Source organism: Tursiops truncatus, chromosome 17 (genome assembly GCF_011762595.2).
Source record: "Tursiops truncatus isolate mTurTru1 chromosome 17, mTurTru1.mat.Y, whole genome shotgun sequence".
In the NCBI taxonomy this organism is placed as follows: Eukaryota; Metazoa; Chordata; class Mammalia; order Artiodactyla; family Delphinidae; genus Tursiops; species Tursiops truncatus.
In genome coordinates this window covers 3,713,168-3,730,676 of record NC_047050.1, presented here as the reverse complement: position 1 = coordinate 3,730,676, position 17,509 = coordinate 3,713,168, and the positions used below count along the sequence as shown (strand labels likewise).

Sequence of the window (17,509 nt, the reverse complement as noted above, 5' to 3'; positions counted from 1 at the left end):
GAACCTAGCTTCTCGGGCTGAGAAGCCCATCAGGGAAGGGGGTGGGGCTCCTCATGCTGGTTAAGGCACAGGACAGGCTGAGAGGACACGATTCCAGATCCAGTCCCTCACCCGGCAAGCTGCCCACAAGACTGGTTCTCGGAAAGTTGCTGAAGTAGAAAAGCTGTGGACTGGAGCTAAGGGAGCTGTCACCAGCTATTCTGAGACCCCATACCAGGTGAAATCTTGCATGCAAGAAGATGAACCTCATTATAAATAAGATGGAATCTCTCTCCAACCTAGTGGGATAGGGGCTTAGAGGTAGATTTAATTTGATTTTAGAAAAATAAAGCAACAGAACAGGTTTTGAACTCTTCATTTAATTGGGTAGATTCCATACCCACTACACTCATATTTGTTAAGCTCTGATTGACTAGGACCTTTACTAAGCAGAATGTGCTGTGAAATACAGTAGGGGGTAACTTTCTAAGTCCAGAGTAAAGAGAAGTTTTCATGAAGGAAATGTGATTGATTAACCACTTAGCCTTAATTTCAGCCTTACAAATTACATGGGTTTTCTTTTTCAATAATTATTATTATCCTTAAGTTACCAAACATGCATGAGTAAAAGAGCACGTGTAAATTACATAACATCACATGAGAGGCTGCAGAAGGAGAGCTGAAGTCAGGTGGCCTGGGCTCCTCCTGCTGCCACACCTACTAGCTGTGAGGCCTTGGGCAGCGCGCTTAGTCCTTCCACACCACAGGCTCTTCATCCGTCGGAAAGGGAAAACAACGCATTCTCCCAAAGGGCAGATACGAAGGCTGATGTTGTAACACACACTAAGCACTTAAAACAGTGCATGCTACCCTATGCCTTCTCATTTTTAAAAATAAATAATATGCATGTATTTTTAAGACATTTTTAAAAGCCTTATATATTAAAAGCTCCGTTTCAAACCTAGACTAACAAAGCATAGTTATGTGAAATTATTGGTTTTTTCCTTAATAACGTGGTCCCCCAAGGGGCCTTTGAGATGTCAGATTGTCTCTTTTAGGAGGTTCATTAGAATTTTGAATGTTATCAGAGACGTGGTCTACTTTTTTGTGTAGAAATTCTAATTGCTGAAATTTAGGACCATTTACGTATCAGTTTCTCAAAAATCAGTGAGGCAAAACAGAACAATGAAAAAAGTGAAAGTAAAAGCCAAAGGAAAATACAAACTGATCATCTTAAAAGAATGCCTTATGCAAAAATATATTATATATGGATACAATACGATTGACAAACAGCAAAGAGAAAAACTTCTACATACCATTCCAGTGACAGAGCCGTTGTCAAGAGCCAGAGGAAGATGCCTCATTTCATGACTGGAAAATGCATACATTTCCTTTGTGGAAAATAACATCAACGAGACCTAGAAAACGTTTTAAGTATTAGCAAGTAATTCTTGCTTTTAAAGCTTTTCTTCCTATTCAATTATACATTGAAACCTCCTAATAATACATTCTATAATATCTCTCAGCTAAATGTATTTAATTAGTCAAAAGGTAGAATGCCAGTAACCCTTAATAATCTACATGCTGCTTGGCATTTCCATGGAAAATCTCTAATGCCTTCTTCCCATGCTAGTCAGTAAGGCCCTGAGACCACCCCACCCCAACTAACACTCAACGGAACTGGTTCCAGAAAGACAGATTATCCTAGCGTAAAAACCCATTTCTGTTCTGTAAGTCTCAGAGACTTGAGGTAAAATAAATGGATACATTATAAAATTAAATACATACTATTTGGGCATTGGTGACTAGTTTGTATGATTATGATGATAAAGAGTATGTCATCATATATTTGATGGCTTTTAGCTTTCAGTATACCTTTACATGTCATTTTATCTTGAAATGTAAGCTTCTTGGGGGCATGAATTTTTGTCTACTCTGTGTACAGCTATATACCAGCACTCAGAACAATGCCCAGGACACAGTAGGCGCTCAGAAATACTCCTTAGATAAGATCACTAAATTAGATCCCCAAATACAAACACGAATACTGCCTGATCTCACTTACATGTTAAATCTAAAAAACAAAACAAAATAAAAAGACTCGTAGATACAGAGAACAAATGGGTGGCTGCCAGAGGGAGGGAGTAGAGGGGCAGGCAAAATAGGTGAAGGAAATTAAGTGGTACAAACCTCCAGTTATATAATAATTAAGTTACAAGGATGTAATGTAATTATATCCTTGTCAGCCTTGTAATGTAGCATAAGGAGTATATGGTCAATAATATTGTAATAACTTTGTATGGGGACAGATCTTACTAGACTTCTCATGGTGATCATTTCATAATGTTTGCAAATGTCAAATCATTACCTAGTACACCTGAAACTAACATAACATTGTATGTCAACTATCTTTCAATTAAAAATAAAAAGGTAAGTGTTCAAAACTTGTTGAAAAATAAAAAAATTAGAAATCTCATTTAAATTATAGAGTTAAGGAGCTATTCACCATGAGTAAAGAGTTTAAGAATGGAAATATTATTTAGTTTTAAGAAAATGTATTTATTCAAGTAACATAACTCTAAACCCAACATGAAAAAACGTATTGAATCCAGTAGATGCCAAAGAGAAATGTCTTCACATTCATTTTTCAATCATCTTAATAGGGTTCCTAGTAAAGTTAGAAATAGATGACTCTCTTACCGCTGTACAGGACAAGTATGGAAAGATCACGAGTAACGTAAGGGGGGCCTCCCCTCCCCATGCCCGTGCTCACGTTCCCTTCCACCAAGCCCAGAGAACAGGGCGCAGCCCTTGGGCTGGCGACTGAAAGGAGCTAAGTACTCCAGCTTTGCCCTTTCTACCCCGGGGAGCCGCCATCACGAAGGCCCTTTCTCTAGCGTTCTCCGTCACCCGCCAGCGCAGCCCCCTTAGGGGAGCCTGTGGTTGCCCAACACTGCCTACATTTGGGGAGGTAAGCTTGTCTCATTCTGGGGACGGTTAGCAAGTCCTATGGGCTCACAAACAGAGCCAGTACCCTGCCCTTGATTCCATCAGTAATAAAGCTGAGATTTTGATTTCTATTCATCTGTGTTCTGTATCTTATCTCAATTGATTCTGCACACAGGAGCAGAAGAAAATGGTATTATTTATTGATGCCTTTTCTAATACCCAACTCTCAAAAAACAATAAAAACACCCCATTAAAATGAATCACAAAATGAGAATGCCAGTATTACCAACAGTATTTCACTTTCTTAAGGATGTTCTTGCCAGTGGAAAAGTGCTTAAAACCAAATCAATAGATAGAACTACTGGGAAGTAGTAGATAAATTTATTATATTTGTAAAACCTGAAAAAACTCTTTAAATTAATTAGAGTGGAGTAAAGTGGTGCGATTCAAGATAAATATATATCTAGACCAGTGCCTGACATATAATAGGCACTTAATAAATACTGAATGAACAAAACATATAAAAACTACAGATTTCCATATATTTGTATATATGTTAGCTTTATTATGGAAAAAGGGGTTATTTACAATAGCAACCAAAAGCCTTGGAACAACACTAATAAGACGATGTAGTACCTATGTGAAGAGAGAAAACATGAATGTATATATACACACACACACATACGTGGAGTCCTGAATTAATAGACAGAGGACAAACTCTTAAAGAAAAAGACTGAATACTGTGAAAACATCAGTTCCTTCCAAGTTACTGTATAGATTTAACATAATTTTAGCAAAATTTCCTTCAGGATTTCTTGGGAACGACGAAATAAAGTCAGTTTGTAAGAAAAACCGTAACGTTAACTCTGATCAATGCTCTGTGCTGCAGTTTGAGTATTAGACTCTCACGTCACTGTCTGACATTTCAAAATGCCACTCGCCCTCCGCTCGCGTACAGCTGCTAGAAGCTCCTCGGAAGGGACAGGGCCTGGCCTGCCTTCCCTGTCCTGGTCCCCCAGTCTCCCTCACCTTCATCTACCAGGTGAGGTTGGGAGGTGATTCACCTGCTCACGTGAGTCACCATGGAGGCAGCACTGCAGGCCCCCCCTTTGGTCGGTCACTGCCATTTCCCCACCCCGCAGTGCAGAGGTCACACAGTGAGCCACGAGTGCGTCCAGCAACTGCCTCCTGGCACTGGGGAGCCCTTTCAAGATGAGGCCTTTTGCACTGGACAGTCGCCTGGGGTGGCCGGATGGCGCCTGCTTGCATGTTCTAGCCGCGCTTGGTCTAAATCGCTGAAAACCCAAGGGTCCATGCCTCAGACTCAAGAGAAATTAGGGGCTCAGGTCAACCTCTGACCACTCCTACTTTGCTGTGCCTTCCTAGAGGCCTTCCCTACAATCTAGTGGCTCTAGGTCCACTCTTCTCTGCCATCCAACATCAGCTGGCCTGAGAGAAAACACCAGTGTATCACACGGACAAGCAGTCCCTACGCAGCGGTCAGCTGTGAAGTCAGGTGGCCACACTTCCGTAATTCAGTCAGGAAGGACACAGCAGGCCCAGGTGGAGTGAGAGAGGATTACACCCAGCGCAGCAGGCAGCAGGGGCTGCAGGTTCCTACCGGGCCCCCAACCCCCGAGTCCCATGGGGGCAATGCAGAGCAGGGCTGGGTAAATGGGGCACACGCAGTGTCACAGCTTACATCTTATCTGGGTGACTAGGTCTGGGTCTCTCGTGAGGCTGCACTCAAGGTGTTGGTTGGGGCTGTGGTCGTCTGAAGGCTTGACTAAGGCTGGAGGGTCCTCGTGCAAAAGGGCCCCTCACACGGCTGCTGGCAAGAGGCTTCTGTTCCTTGACTAGCTGGCCTCCCCACGGGGCTGCTTGATGGCCTTATGACATGGCAGTTGACTTCCTCCAGAGCGAGCGATCCCAGAGAGAGTGCCAGGAGAAATCTGCAACGCCTATCTCACCTGGGCTCGAGAATCACACGCAGTCACTTCCACTACATTCGGCTTGCTGGCAGAAAGTCACCTAGTGCAGCCGGGACACAGAGGGAGAGGAATACGCCCCACCTTCAGAAGAGGGCAGTGTCACGTAACTTGTGGACATATTTTGCAAGCTCCACGCTGAAGAGTGCAGCCACCTCTCCCACATGCGCTAGTCTGACACGACACCCAATAAACACTCAACCTGGTACAATTATTTACATAGCTCCATAGAGACAAAACAGAAAAATAAGAACACATTAGAAACTTCCAGTGATGTGCTACCTTGTACATTTTTAAATGCATTCTTAATCCTCTGAGGAATATGTCAAACGAATCTGAATTTAGATTATGATCTTTTTTTAAAAAAAAAAGTACAACTATAAAGTGAGAAAACTATGTGAATCTGTATTTTATAGCAAATCTTCTGAAATTTGAGGGAATGGGAAGTTTGTGGAACTGGCCCAGACACAGAGCAGCCATCAATGATTTAGAGTAAAAACTGATTTACTTTGCTTATCTGGTCCTTCCTTTCAGTTCTAGGATCCCACACCAGAGACAAGAAGACTTGTTTTTTTGTTTGTTTGCTTTTTGCAGTATGCGGGCCTCTCACTGTTGTGGCCTCTCCCGTTGCGGAGCACAGGCTCCGGACGCGCAGGCTCAGCGGCCATGGCCCACTGTCCCAGCCGCTCCGCGGCATGTGGGATCCTCCCGGACCGGGGTACGAACCCGCGTCTCCTGCATCGGCAGGCGGACTCTCAACCACTGCGCCACCAGGGAAGCCCAAGAAGACTTGTTTTTGATTGCCGTTGTCAATGTTGGTACAGTGTTGTTTTTTATACTTAAGACCTTGTAATCATACAATGAAGCCCCCTGTGGTATTTCAAAGATCTCATGCTGAGTATCTGCTTGTAGGTCCACTATTGCCAAGAAATGGTTCAGTAGCTCTCAAAGAAATGAGCATTCTAACTCTCTGAGTATGGAAATACCTAAATTCACAACCAGCTTGATAACAAAATAGAGGATTGGTACATGGTGATAAAACAACGTTTTTTGTGGAGTGAAAATTTAAGCCAATATATCTGAGACATATTCTTAAAATGTTTTCTTGAAAAGATGTTCACGGGTCAGCATTGCTCATCACAATACTTTCCAGGCATGTGAAAACTGATTCATGAGTATGAATTTATGGGACACTGCGCGTAACATCAGGAAATAATGCTGCAAGTAATTATCACACATAAAAGACCTCCTGCTGCAAATGTCAGTTATGCTGAAGGAAATTACTCATCCTATCCTGCACCTGCCTTTTTTAGGACTGCTCATTCTGCTCTATGTACTACAGGACTACCATATTTAGATGCTGGGAACATTTAAGGGTAAAATTTCTCTATTTTCATCATCTATCGGTTAGTTTGTTCTACACAGAGACACACACCTGGCTGTCAGTGCTGGCTGCAAGACAGAAATCCAACTGGGGCTGTCAGAGTACCACTTCTTTCCCAGGGAGCCTCTCTGCCCAGCTCTCTGGGCTTATTCGTATGATGGGGGCTGGCTTCCATGAAGGACTAATCCAAGAAGTGCAGGTAGAAGATGCGGACCTTGGGAGTTACAGTGTGGGTTCATCTGCATTCTGTTAGTCAAAACCTGTGGAAAGGCCTGACCCAGCGAGGGATGAGGAAGTCGCTCCACTTCTTGATGTGGGACTGGTAGGTTCCCTTTATAAACCAGCTTGTTGGGATGAGTGTTAGAAGACAATTCTCCCTACATTTGTCATTTTCCTGCATGGTCCAGTGCCTCTGAATAAAGGCATTTGCAAATATTTGTATACGGAAACATTCCAGCATAGTAAAGCTTAGGTATCTACTTCTCTCCCTCTCTCCCTCTCCCTCAACATTCCAGGGGAGTAAAGATAAAGACCTTTCCCTCCCTCCCCTGGAGAAGATTTGCTTACATTCCAGAAAAATGGTAGGTTCTCTCTGTCTCTTCTGTCTCTGTCTCTGTATCTCGCTTTGTTTCTCTTTCTCTAGAAGGAAGAATGGGCAACTCTGTATAAAATCAGAGTTTCCTAACTTGGGGATTTCTCCCCTTTAATGCACCCACCCACATACGGTCATAACATCAGGCCCTCACTTCGTGACACAGTGAGATGGGGGCTGGGGGAGCCAGTGTAAGATGCTGTTCTGGCTGCGGCATTTGCTCTGAGAAATGATGGCCTTGGTCTTTCACTCAGTGCTCTTGTGTTTTCTGCAAGTAGACTAAAACTTAGATCCTTCACAGCTTCTGATTTAACAACGGGAGACATTTTCGTGACCACATTTGGAAATACAGTCTACTACATTCAGTAAGGAAAAAGAGCGCCAGCCTTGGCCCCAGGGGCCCCAGGGAGCAGGATATGAAGGACCATTTTGACTGATCTAAGTAGATAAGTGATCCCAAATGGGAACCGATAGGTAAGAAAAATGTCTAAGAAATAGACTCCTTTTGAAAAGAGAAGCTACTAGGACATATTCTTAGATTCCCACATATTTTCATAGAAGAGAAAGCTGGATTATTCCCTGGGATCTCTAATATGAGGCGGAGGTTACATTTTGGGGAAATGCTGTAGGTTAATGTCTCCTGCACATCCTAGAGGCTATTTGAATGGCAGTTTCTAGCAAAGTACAGCAAGGTTACATCCGTAGATGCAGCAGGCAGATTTTGTTTAAACAGTGCAGGTGTAAATTTCAAGAGGAGCTGGAGGTTTGGGTTCATGGTGAACGTCTACCATTATCGGCTTTACTCCTTCTTCATTGATTTTTACGGTCACGGCTTCATGACACGCTGATATTAAACAACGAATCCAATTTCCCTTTGCCTACTTTTCCCTCTGTGCTTTCCTTATGACACTACAAACAGCCACTATTAGAACTGTTGTATGTGTTTGTCTTCTGTATCAGATTATGAGTCTCTGGAATTCCAAATAATGTCTTTGTCATTTCTGTGGCCCTCAAATTATTCAACATGGTGCTTTGACCTAACAGGTACTCGGTGTCTAGTAGAACCATTCAATTCAAGAGCCACAACTGCTGTTTTTTATGAACACTTTACGTTAGTTGCCTACATTTTATTCTTCATGTGAGTAATACATGTAAAATGTAAGTAAAATGTAAGTTTTTTCATGGTGCGCTGTCTGCATAGTTGTATTGTCTGCCCAGGTCTGAAGTCTGTTGTCTATTGACCATTTGTATTAATGTAGATAGGGAATCATTTCAGTGGTCTAAGACTGGTATAAAGCTGTCTGAGGAATAAGAAGCAAACCTTAAGCTGGGAACCTGCTTTCCTCCAGCTCCCAAGATTGCCACAGCACCACGTTCTTCGCCCAGTGATTTTACCATATTTGCCTGTCTGCTCTCCAACTGCATCAGCTGGGCCATCTGGATACAGACATACGGCAGAAGAGTATTTCCTTTCATAAACTTCCAGCTTTCCACAGCCCACTAAATAGAAAATCAAAATAAACAAGCAACACCAGTATGAGAAAACAGAAGAAATTGCTAGGAAACACCACTTACTAAACATTATATACTGTCTTAACACATCAAGTAGCTGTTCGAACACTGTTTTGTACCAAATAATTTAAGGCCGAAAGTAAAATCTTACTGTTTCTTTCCTCTTAACTTCTAGCTTCTGCCCTCAGGATACAAAGGAGAGAGAGGAGCATTAATTTCAGCAGAGCCATGCTTTCCTCAATCATCATGAAACAGAATTTTCCAGCACATGTCTGACACTCACTTGCAGAGATGATACTGTTATCCCTGGCATACAGTTCTCTGACAATTTTACCATCATTTTCCCCTTGATCCAGCCATCTGTGGAAAGAAAAATGTATCAAGTATATTCTGAATTTATATTTACACTAACCACTGGCAATTATCTAGCCGAGTCAGAAATAATGGATACAGGAGTTAGAAAAAGCCATAGATACCTAACTGGTGAAAGCAGACTAGAAATTGGAAAAAGAAACACTTTAAATGATTATGAGAGTTCAAGGGAGATAGGAGAAGCTGCTAACAGGTAAGGATGAAATATGTTTTTCCCTAACTCACAAGTGAATTACTCAACCAGTTAGCCTGCCAAAGTCATAGATTTTACATCCACTGGACAATTTATTTTATCCTGTTCTTTGGCCACCAACTACAGGTCAAACTATAGCCAGTTATTTAATGTACAACTATTATTGGTTGTAAGGAGAGTGTTGAAAAAAAGAGCAAACCTATCACTATTGTTGGGACAATAACCCCAAAATCAAGACTTAGTGACCATGGGTCAGCAATGCACGGTTGTATAAAAAGTCCCATACAACATTTATTTTGTACATTTATTATTTTTGAGCTATTTGAGACTCAGTCCAAAGGGAACAACTTTTCTTACCCGAGATTTTCATTCTCCTTACTGATGAAGAAAGAGAAATCATATTTTTAAAATCTATATTAGTTTACCAAAAAAGATTTAAATTTGTATCATCAGGAATGATAGTAAACATAATGGATATCTTTCTAAATAGAAGAAGCAGCCCTTAAAATTAATGTTCAAAAAAGTTACCCAACAAAGCATCGGTGACCAGGAATGATTGAATAAACTATCCATTTCTCCAAAATACATAAACTTGGAACTGACTAATATGAGTTTGTTCAATGCAAAGCAGGCTTATGAACCTGTGGCAGAAAAAGGCATATTCGTGGCTCATTGTGGGATCCTTGATCACAACATCATCCAGAAACCAGCCGCTTCCTAAACACAAATTAAAGAAAGAAAAATGTGGTGTGTATATATATGAACCAGGTGTTACTGGAAGTTTTGAGAAAGAGGCCCTAGCTTCCAAATATATAAAGGTCTTGTTCACCTTTAAGCTTTAATGCTTCAAATAAAGCAAGATACAAGAGAGGTAAACTGTAAGAGGCATTTAAAAATACTTCTTAAACATGTAACAAAAGCACAGCATAGTTCAAGGCTTTCTGCTTTACAGCATCTACTTCAATATGATTTTCCAAACATCTGAAAAGAGAACAATTCTGCAATTGCTCTTCATTTCATAAACTGCATTTATAATCCTGGACCTAACATCATCCAAAAAATATGTATCTGATGAGTTAGCAATACTGTCGATGTCCAAAATGCATACACATAGAAAGTTATTAAAGTTCAAATCTGGACCAAGTCTACATTAATTAATTATATATGTATGTATGTATGTGTGTATATATATATATATATATATATATATATATATATATATATGCTAGAAAAAGAGCAGTCATTCAGAAACTCTGTCCAAGCACACAGAATGATACACATGAGCTGATACACATGAAGATAACAATCTCTTTTTACAGAGCAGAAATAAATGAAATAGAAACAAAGAAAACAATAGGAAAGATCAATAAAACTAAAAGCTGGTTCTTTGAGAAGATAAACAAATTGATAAACCATTAGCCAGACTCATCAAGAAAAAGAGGGAAAGGACTCAAATCAATAAAATTAGAAATGAAAAGGGAGAAGTTACAACAGACACCACAGAAATAGAGACTACTACAAGCAACTCTGTGCCAATAAAATGGACAACCTGGAAGAAATGGGCAAATTCTTAGAAAGGTATAATTTTACAAGACTGAACCAGGAAGAAATAGAAAACATGACCAGACCAATCACAGGTGAGGAAATTGAAACTCTGATTTAAAATCTTCCAACAAACAAAAGTCCAGGACCACACAGCTTCACAGGTGAATTCTATCTAACATTTAGAGAAGAGCTAACACCCATCCTTCTCAAACTCTTCCCAAAAAATTGCAGAGGAAGGAACACTCCCAAACTCATTCTATGAGGCCACCATTAATACCAAAACCAGACAAAGATACTACAAAAAAAGAAAATTACAGACCAATATCACTGATGAATATTGCAAAAATCCTTAACAAAATACTAGCAAACAGAATCCAACGACACATTAAAAGGATCATACACCATGATCAAGTGGGATTTATCCCAGGGATGCAATGATTCTTTAATATACGCAAATCAATCAATGTGATACACCATATTAACAAGTTGAAGGATAAAAACCATATGATCATCTCAATAGATGCAGAAAAAGCTTTTGACAAAACTGAACACTCATTTATGATAAAAACTCTCCAGAAAGGGCGCATAGAGGGAACCTACCTCGACATAATAAAGGCCATATACAGCAAAGCCACAGCAAACATCATTCTCAATTGTGAAAAACTGAAACCATTTCCTCTAAGATCAGGAACAAGGCAAGGATGTCCATTCTTGCCACTATTATTCAACATAGTTTTGGAAGTCCTAGCCATGGCAATCAGAGAAGAAAAAGAAATAAAAGGAATACAAATTGGAAAAGAAGAAGTAAAACTGTCACTGTTTGCAGATGACATGATACTATACATGGATAATCCTACAGATGCCACCAGAAAACTACTAGAGCTAATCAATGAATTTGGTAAAGTTGCAGAATACAAAATAATGCACAGAAATCTCTTGCATTCCTATATACTAACAACAAAAGATCAGAAAGAGAAATTAAGGAAACAATGCCATTCACCATTGCAACAAAAAGAATAAAATACCTAGGAATAAACCTACCTAAGGAGGTAAAAGACCTGTACTCAGGAAACTATAAGACACTGATGAAAGAAATCAAAGATGACAAAACAGATGGAGAGACATACCATGTTCTTCGATTGGAAGAATCAATATTGTGAAAATGACTCTACTACCCAAAGCAATCTACAGATTCAATGCAATCCCTGTCAAATTACCAATGGCATTTTTTACAGAACTAGAACAAAAAATCTTAAAGTTTGTAGGGAGACACAAAAGACCCCAAAGAGCCAAAGCAATCTTGAGGGGAAAAAACGCAGCTGGAGGAATCAGACTTCCTGACTTCAGACTATACTACAAAGCTACAGTAATCAAGACAACATGGTACTGGCACAAAAACAGAAATATAGATCAATGCAACAGGATAGAAAGCCTGGAGATAGACTCACGCACCTATGGTCAACTAATCTATGACAAAGGAGGCAAGGATATACAATGGAGAAGAGACAGTCTCTTCAATAGTGGTGCTGGGAAAACTGGACAGCTACATGTAAATGAATGAAATTAGAACACTCCCTAACACCATACAGAAAAATAAACTCAAAATGGATTGAAGACCTAAATGTAAGAACAGACGCTATAAAACTCTTAGAGGAAAACATAGGAAGAACACACTTTGACATAAATCACAGCAAGATCTTTTTTGACCCACCTTCTAGAGTAATGGAAATAAAAACAAAAATAAACAAATGGGACCTAATGAAACTAAAAGTTTTTGCACAGCAAAGGAAACTATAAACAAAATGAAAAGACAACCCTCAGAATGGAAGAAAATATTTGTAAATGAATCAGTGGACAAAGGATTAATCTCCAAAATATATAAACAGCCCATACAGCTCAATATTAAAAAAACAAAAAGCCCAACCAAAAAATGGGCAGAAGACGTAAATAGACATTTCTCCAAAGAAGACATACAGATAGCCAAGAGGCACATGAAGAGATGCTCAACATCACCAATTATTAGAGAAATGCAAATCAAAACTACAGTGAGGTATCACTTCACACCAGTGAGAGTGGGCATCATCAGAAAATGTACAAACAACAAATGCTGGAGAGGCTGAGGAGAAAAGGGAACCCTCTTGCACTGTTGGTGGGAATGTAAATTGATACAGCCACTATGGAGAACAGTACGGAGGTTACTTAAAAACTAAAAATAGAACTACCATATGACCCAGCAATCCCACTACTGGCCATATACCTAGAGAAAATCATAATTCAAAGACACATGCACCCCAATGTTCATTGCAGCGCTATTTACAATAGCCAGGTCGTGGAAGGAACCTAAGTGTCCATTGACAGATGAATGAATAAAGAAGATGTAGTACATATATATAATGGAATATTACTCAGCCGTAAAAAGGAATGAAATTGGGTTGTTTGTAGAGATGTGGATGGACCTAGAGTCTGTCATACAGAGTGAAGTAAGTCAGAAAGAGAAAAACAAATATCATATATTAACACATATATGTGGAATCTAGAAAAATGGTACAGATGAACCGGTTTGCAAGGCAGAAATAGAGCCACAGATGTAGAAAACAAACATATGGACACCAAGGAGGGAAAGCGAGGTGGGGGGGAGTTGGGGGGGATGGTGGTGGTGGGATGAATTGGGAGACTGGATTGACATGTATACACTAATATGTCTAAAATAGATAACTAATAAGAACCTGCTGTATAAAAATAAATAAAAATTTTAAAGCTCTTTTTAAACATTTATTTTTATATTAATTTGCAGACTGGAGTTGGTTAAAATACAATTTATTTTTATTTATAGATAAGATGGAATATTTTAACCCTTCATCGTGGTTTTATCTATACAAAGAGCCAGTTCAAACTCTATCCTCCTTTATTGAAACTGCTTGTCTTGAGGAGGGAATACTCATCAGCTGTAAACTCTTACAAAGCACACATTCACAGCCTGGTCTCTGTTTACTCTTGGGCTTCATGACTCATCACATTCCCATTACTGAGCCAGGCCACACTCGTCATCATTCCCTAGATCTGTGGTTCCCCAACTATAGTGAGCCTCAGAACCACCAGGAGGGGTGATGAAAACACAGATTGCTGGGCCGTACAGCAAGCTTCTGACACTGTGGGCCTGGGATAGGCAACCTAAGGTGACCAAATGCCCCAGTTTGCCCTGGACAGAGGGGTTTCCCAGGATGCAGGATTTTCAGCGCTAAAATCAAGATAGCCCCAAGCAAACCAGCATGGTTGGTCATCCTAGAAGAGACCCCAAGAATTAAATTTTTAACAAGATCCGAGGCAATGCTGATGATCCAGGAACCACATTTTGAAAACCACTGTCTGGATCTGGACAGTATTATGCTTCTGAAATAAGTGAGACAGAGAAAGACAAATACTACATGATGTCACTTATATGTGGAATCTAAAAAATAAAACAAACAAATGTGTATAGCAAAACAGAAACAGACTCAGAGATATAGAAAACAAACGAGTGGTTTCCAGTGAGGGAAACAGTGGGCGAGTGGCAAAATAGAGTTATGGGATTAAGAGATACAAGGTACTATGTGTAAAATAAATAAGTAACAAGGATATATTGTGCAGCACAAGGAATTATAGCCCTTACCTTGAAATAACTTATAATGGTGTATAATCTGTAAAAATGCTGAATCAGTATGTTGTACACCCAAAACTAATACAATATTGTAAATCAACTATACTTCAGTAAAAAAATGTAGCTTATAACTTTTTTAATTTTTAGTTTTTTGAATAATAAAAATTTATATGTGGCCACTTTGAATTGCTTTTTTAATATGCATTGCTCATTTGTATTAAATCCATTTAAAATCTGGTTCAGATCTGATTTATCGGTCTGCCTCTTATCATGACATTTACTAAACTATATTTAAAAACTGTCATCATTATACATTTTAAAGTGAGCATCGTCTGTGCTAGTGTTTTTCAAAATGTGATACTGTAGTCTATTATATCCTCTTAATTTTTCCAGATAAATAACAATAATTTTAACAGCTTTATCGAGAAATAATTTACATACTATAAAGCTCACCTATTTACATGGATTCAGTGGTTTGTAGTATATTTACAGAGTAGTGCAACCATCATCATAATCCAAACTTAGTACATTTTCATCACCCCCAAAACAAAGTTTGCACCTCTTCACTGTCACTCCCAAGTACCACCTGGCTCCCCTCTCCCAGACTTAGGCAACCGCTAATATACTTTCTGACTTTGAGGGATTTGCCTACTCTGGATATTTCATACAATGGAATCATGCAACATGTGGTCTTTTGTGACTAGCATATTTCACGTACGGATAGAAAAAGGAAGTCAGCTACCTATCTCAGGATTTACCTTTAGATTAATTGTATTGCCCTGTATTTCAGATTTTCTCTCCTCTAAGCCTGTGACAACTCTTGATCAAAATTAGCAGATATATCCATGCAGTACACCTCCACCTCCTTCCAATTCTCTGTCATCTCCTCACTTGTGATGCTCCACTTGATTGCGGAGTAACTGATAGTCTTTCTGTAAAGAAACCATTGCAGGAGATTCTCTCCATCATAGTCTGAGAGCTTATCTTATGTAAAAATAAATCTTGCAGCAGATTGTTTTTGCCCAAACAAATGGACACACCTGGGTGCAATTTGGCTAAACAAAATTCTGTAGTTTTATAACTGCCGATACACCACAGACACAGGCAGCTGGGGCCTAAACTATATATGTAAATATATGTAAGCACAAAACCTTCATCTCTCTCACCAAAACACAAAACAAATCAAAACAAAAAAACAGTGCTGTTGGAATACTGCAAACAACGACTGGATCTACAGCTAGTTGAGATCATTGGTAAATAAATCGTTAAAGAACAAATAGGTTCACTTAATCTGAAAGAGGGACAGAATCTATAAACCACACTTTCTTGGCTAGAACTTCCTGTTACTTCTCAATATGACTTTCAGACAAAGCCAGTCTAATAATTCAGATGGGCATGTATTTCTTATTGTTGATGTTAATTATTATATATTATATATTTTTTTGCTGTTACTCTGAATAAGATCTTTTATATCTCATATTTTCAATGTAAGAAAAACAGCCTCCAGTTATTGTATATTGATTTAAATTCTAATCCCTTTATAAATTCTCTTCATCCATTTTTCAGTTGATCTTCCTTGCATTTTAATAGACATTTCTATCACCTGCAGGCAATAAATTCACATTCTTCTTTCCAAAATTATAACTTTAAAACTATATATATACAAATGCTTTCCAAAGAATGACTATCTCATAATGAGAAAAATCCTTATTGTATTTTAATGGATTTCATTGTTTATTAAGTGGTCATCTTGAGTTAAATAATTTTAAAGTATTTTTTCTGTTCCATATTTTCAAAGAATTTTTAATAATGGTATTATTTGACTGTTTATGAATAATTTTTCTGCTTCAACCTTCTGAGGTGATGTATTTTATTAATAGGTTTCCTAATGCTGAACTATCCTTCAATTTCCTGGCATGAGCCCTACTTAGTTGTTATACATTATTCCTTTATTATACTTCTTGATTCACTTTGTACACGTTTACCTTTGAATACCTGCACATGCACATAGCAGTGCTGCTGGTCTACAGCTGTTCTTCTGGACAATGCAGACTCCATGGGATACTCACATTGTGCCACCAACAGTGAATATCCTCAGAAGTAACATAAGTTCAATTTTATTTGGATATTTGAGGTAGGGCAAAATGAGAAATTTACCTGTCAAATTAAAATATTGTCTTCATCTGCTTGGGCTGCTATAACAAAATACCACAGACTGGGTAGCTTATAAACAACAGAAAATTATTTCCATATTTACCATAGAAAATACTCAGTACAGCACCTGATACACAGCAGGTCCACCAAATATATTTACAGAATTGAATTAGTTGCCATATAAGTGTGAGTTGGGCATATTAACACATCCTTTTATTGTTGTACCAGAGCATTCACTGTCCTACAAGCCTGCCTGACTCCCTGCAGAAATGGAATATTACCTTAGTATTTACTGTGGATCGGAGCCCAAACTCTTTAAAATTAGTTGTCAACTGACAGAAAAATAAGATGCAAAAGACTTGGGTCTGGTCAAAATATAAATGAATTTTGCCCAAGAGAGAAAATAACCTCAAAGTTATGTTTTTATTATCTTAGGACATTAGCCATATCTTTAATTTATCAATCTTATTTATCATTCTTTTTGTTTTCACTGATTATAAGTATATATTTTTCAGTTTTGTGTAACGTCTTTTGAACGAGCTTTGTCAACTGGCTAATTTCCTCATTATTTAAACACATGTCCACTATATATTGGTATGAGAACTTTGTTCTTAACATTTTGCAAGTTATATGTTGACACTCTTAAGTAAAAGAGTTTATTGTCTTGTTTCATGTTTTGGGGGTTTTTAATGCTTTTTGTGGTATGTGCACTTTTGTTAAAGGATTTTATTTATCTTATGGCAATCTTATACAATAGCAGAAAATGAAAATACTGGTCATTCACAGTCGGGAAAATTGAGATAGAAACATGAACAAACTGGCAGCAGAAAACACAGCAAGGCTGCCAGGACAGCCTCCTGAAGGTGTCACTGCTGGCACCATCATTACCACTTAATGGACTGCCACTGTCAGAGGACACTGCCGCTATGTCCACCAGCAGCATTCTGGAACACTGCCACGTGCCACAGCGTATAAATCCCAAATTCCCCGTTTTTATGCATCATTTTTTCTAGTTTCCTAGGCAGAGCATCTACTTGAAAAAGCCTACATAATTTTGAAAAATAATACATCCACTTAAAATTTAAGGAATATTTGGGACAATATTTTAATTTCAGATAGTCAATACTTAGAGATCAGTTCGTTACGAGTTTTCCACAATTATTTTCTAGATTTGTACAGGGCTTCACATGAACAGAGCAGAATC

General features: G+C 38.8%; 1 protein-coding gene across 1 annotated transcript in view; it reads right to left on the bottom strand.

Moving 5' to 3' along the window:
• LOC101317476 (RP1 axonemal microtubule associated) overlaps positions 1-17,509 on the bottom strand; it is a 303,982-nt gene that overhangs the window by 127,230 nt on the left and 159,243 nt on the right. The window contains 7 exon segments of the mRNA XM_073794757.1: positions 1,296-1,350; positions 1,352-1,397; positions 8,288-8,341; positions 8,344-8,392; positions 8,556-8,587; positions 8,688-8,764; positions 9,611-9,686. Coding sequence (XP_073650858.1) covers positions 1,296-1,350; positions 1,352-1,397; positions 8,288-8,341; positions 8,344-8,392; positions 8,556-8,587; positions 8,688-8,764; positions 9,611-9,686 — 389 coding nt within the window.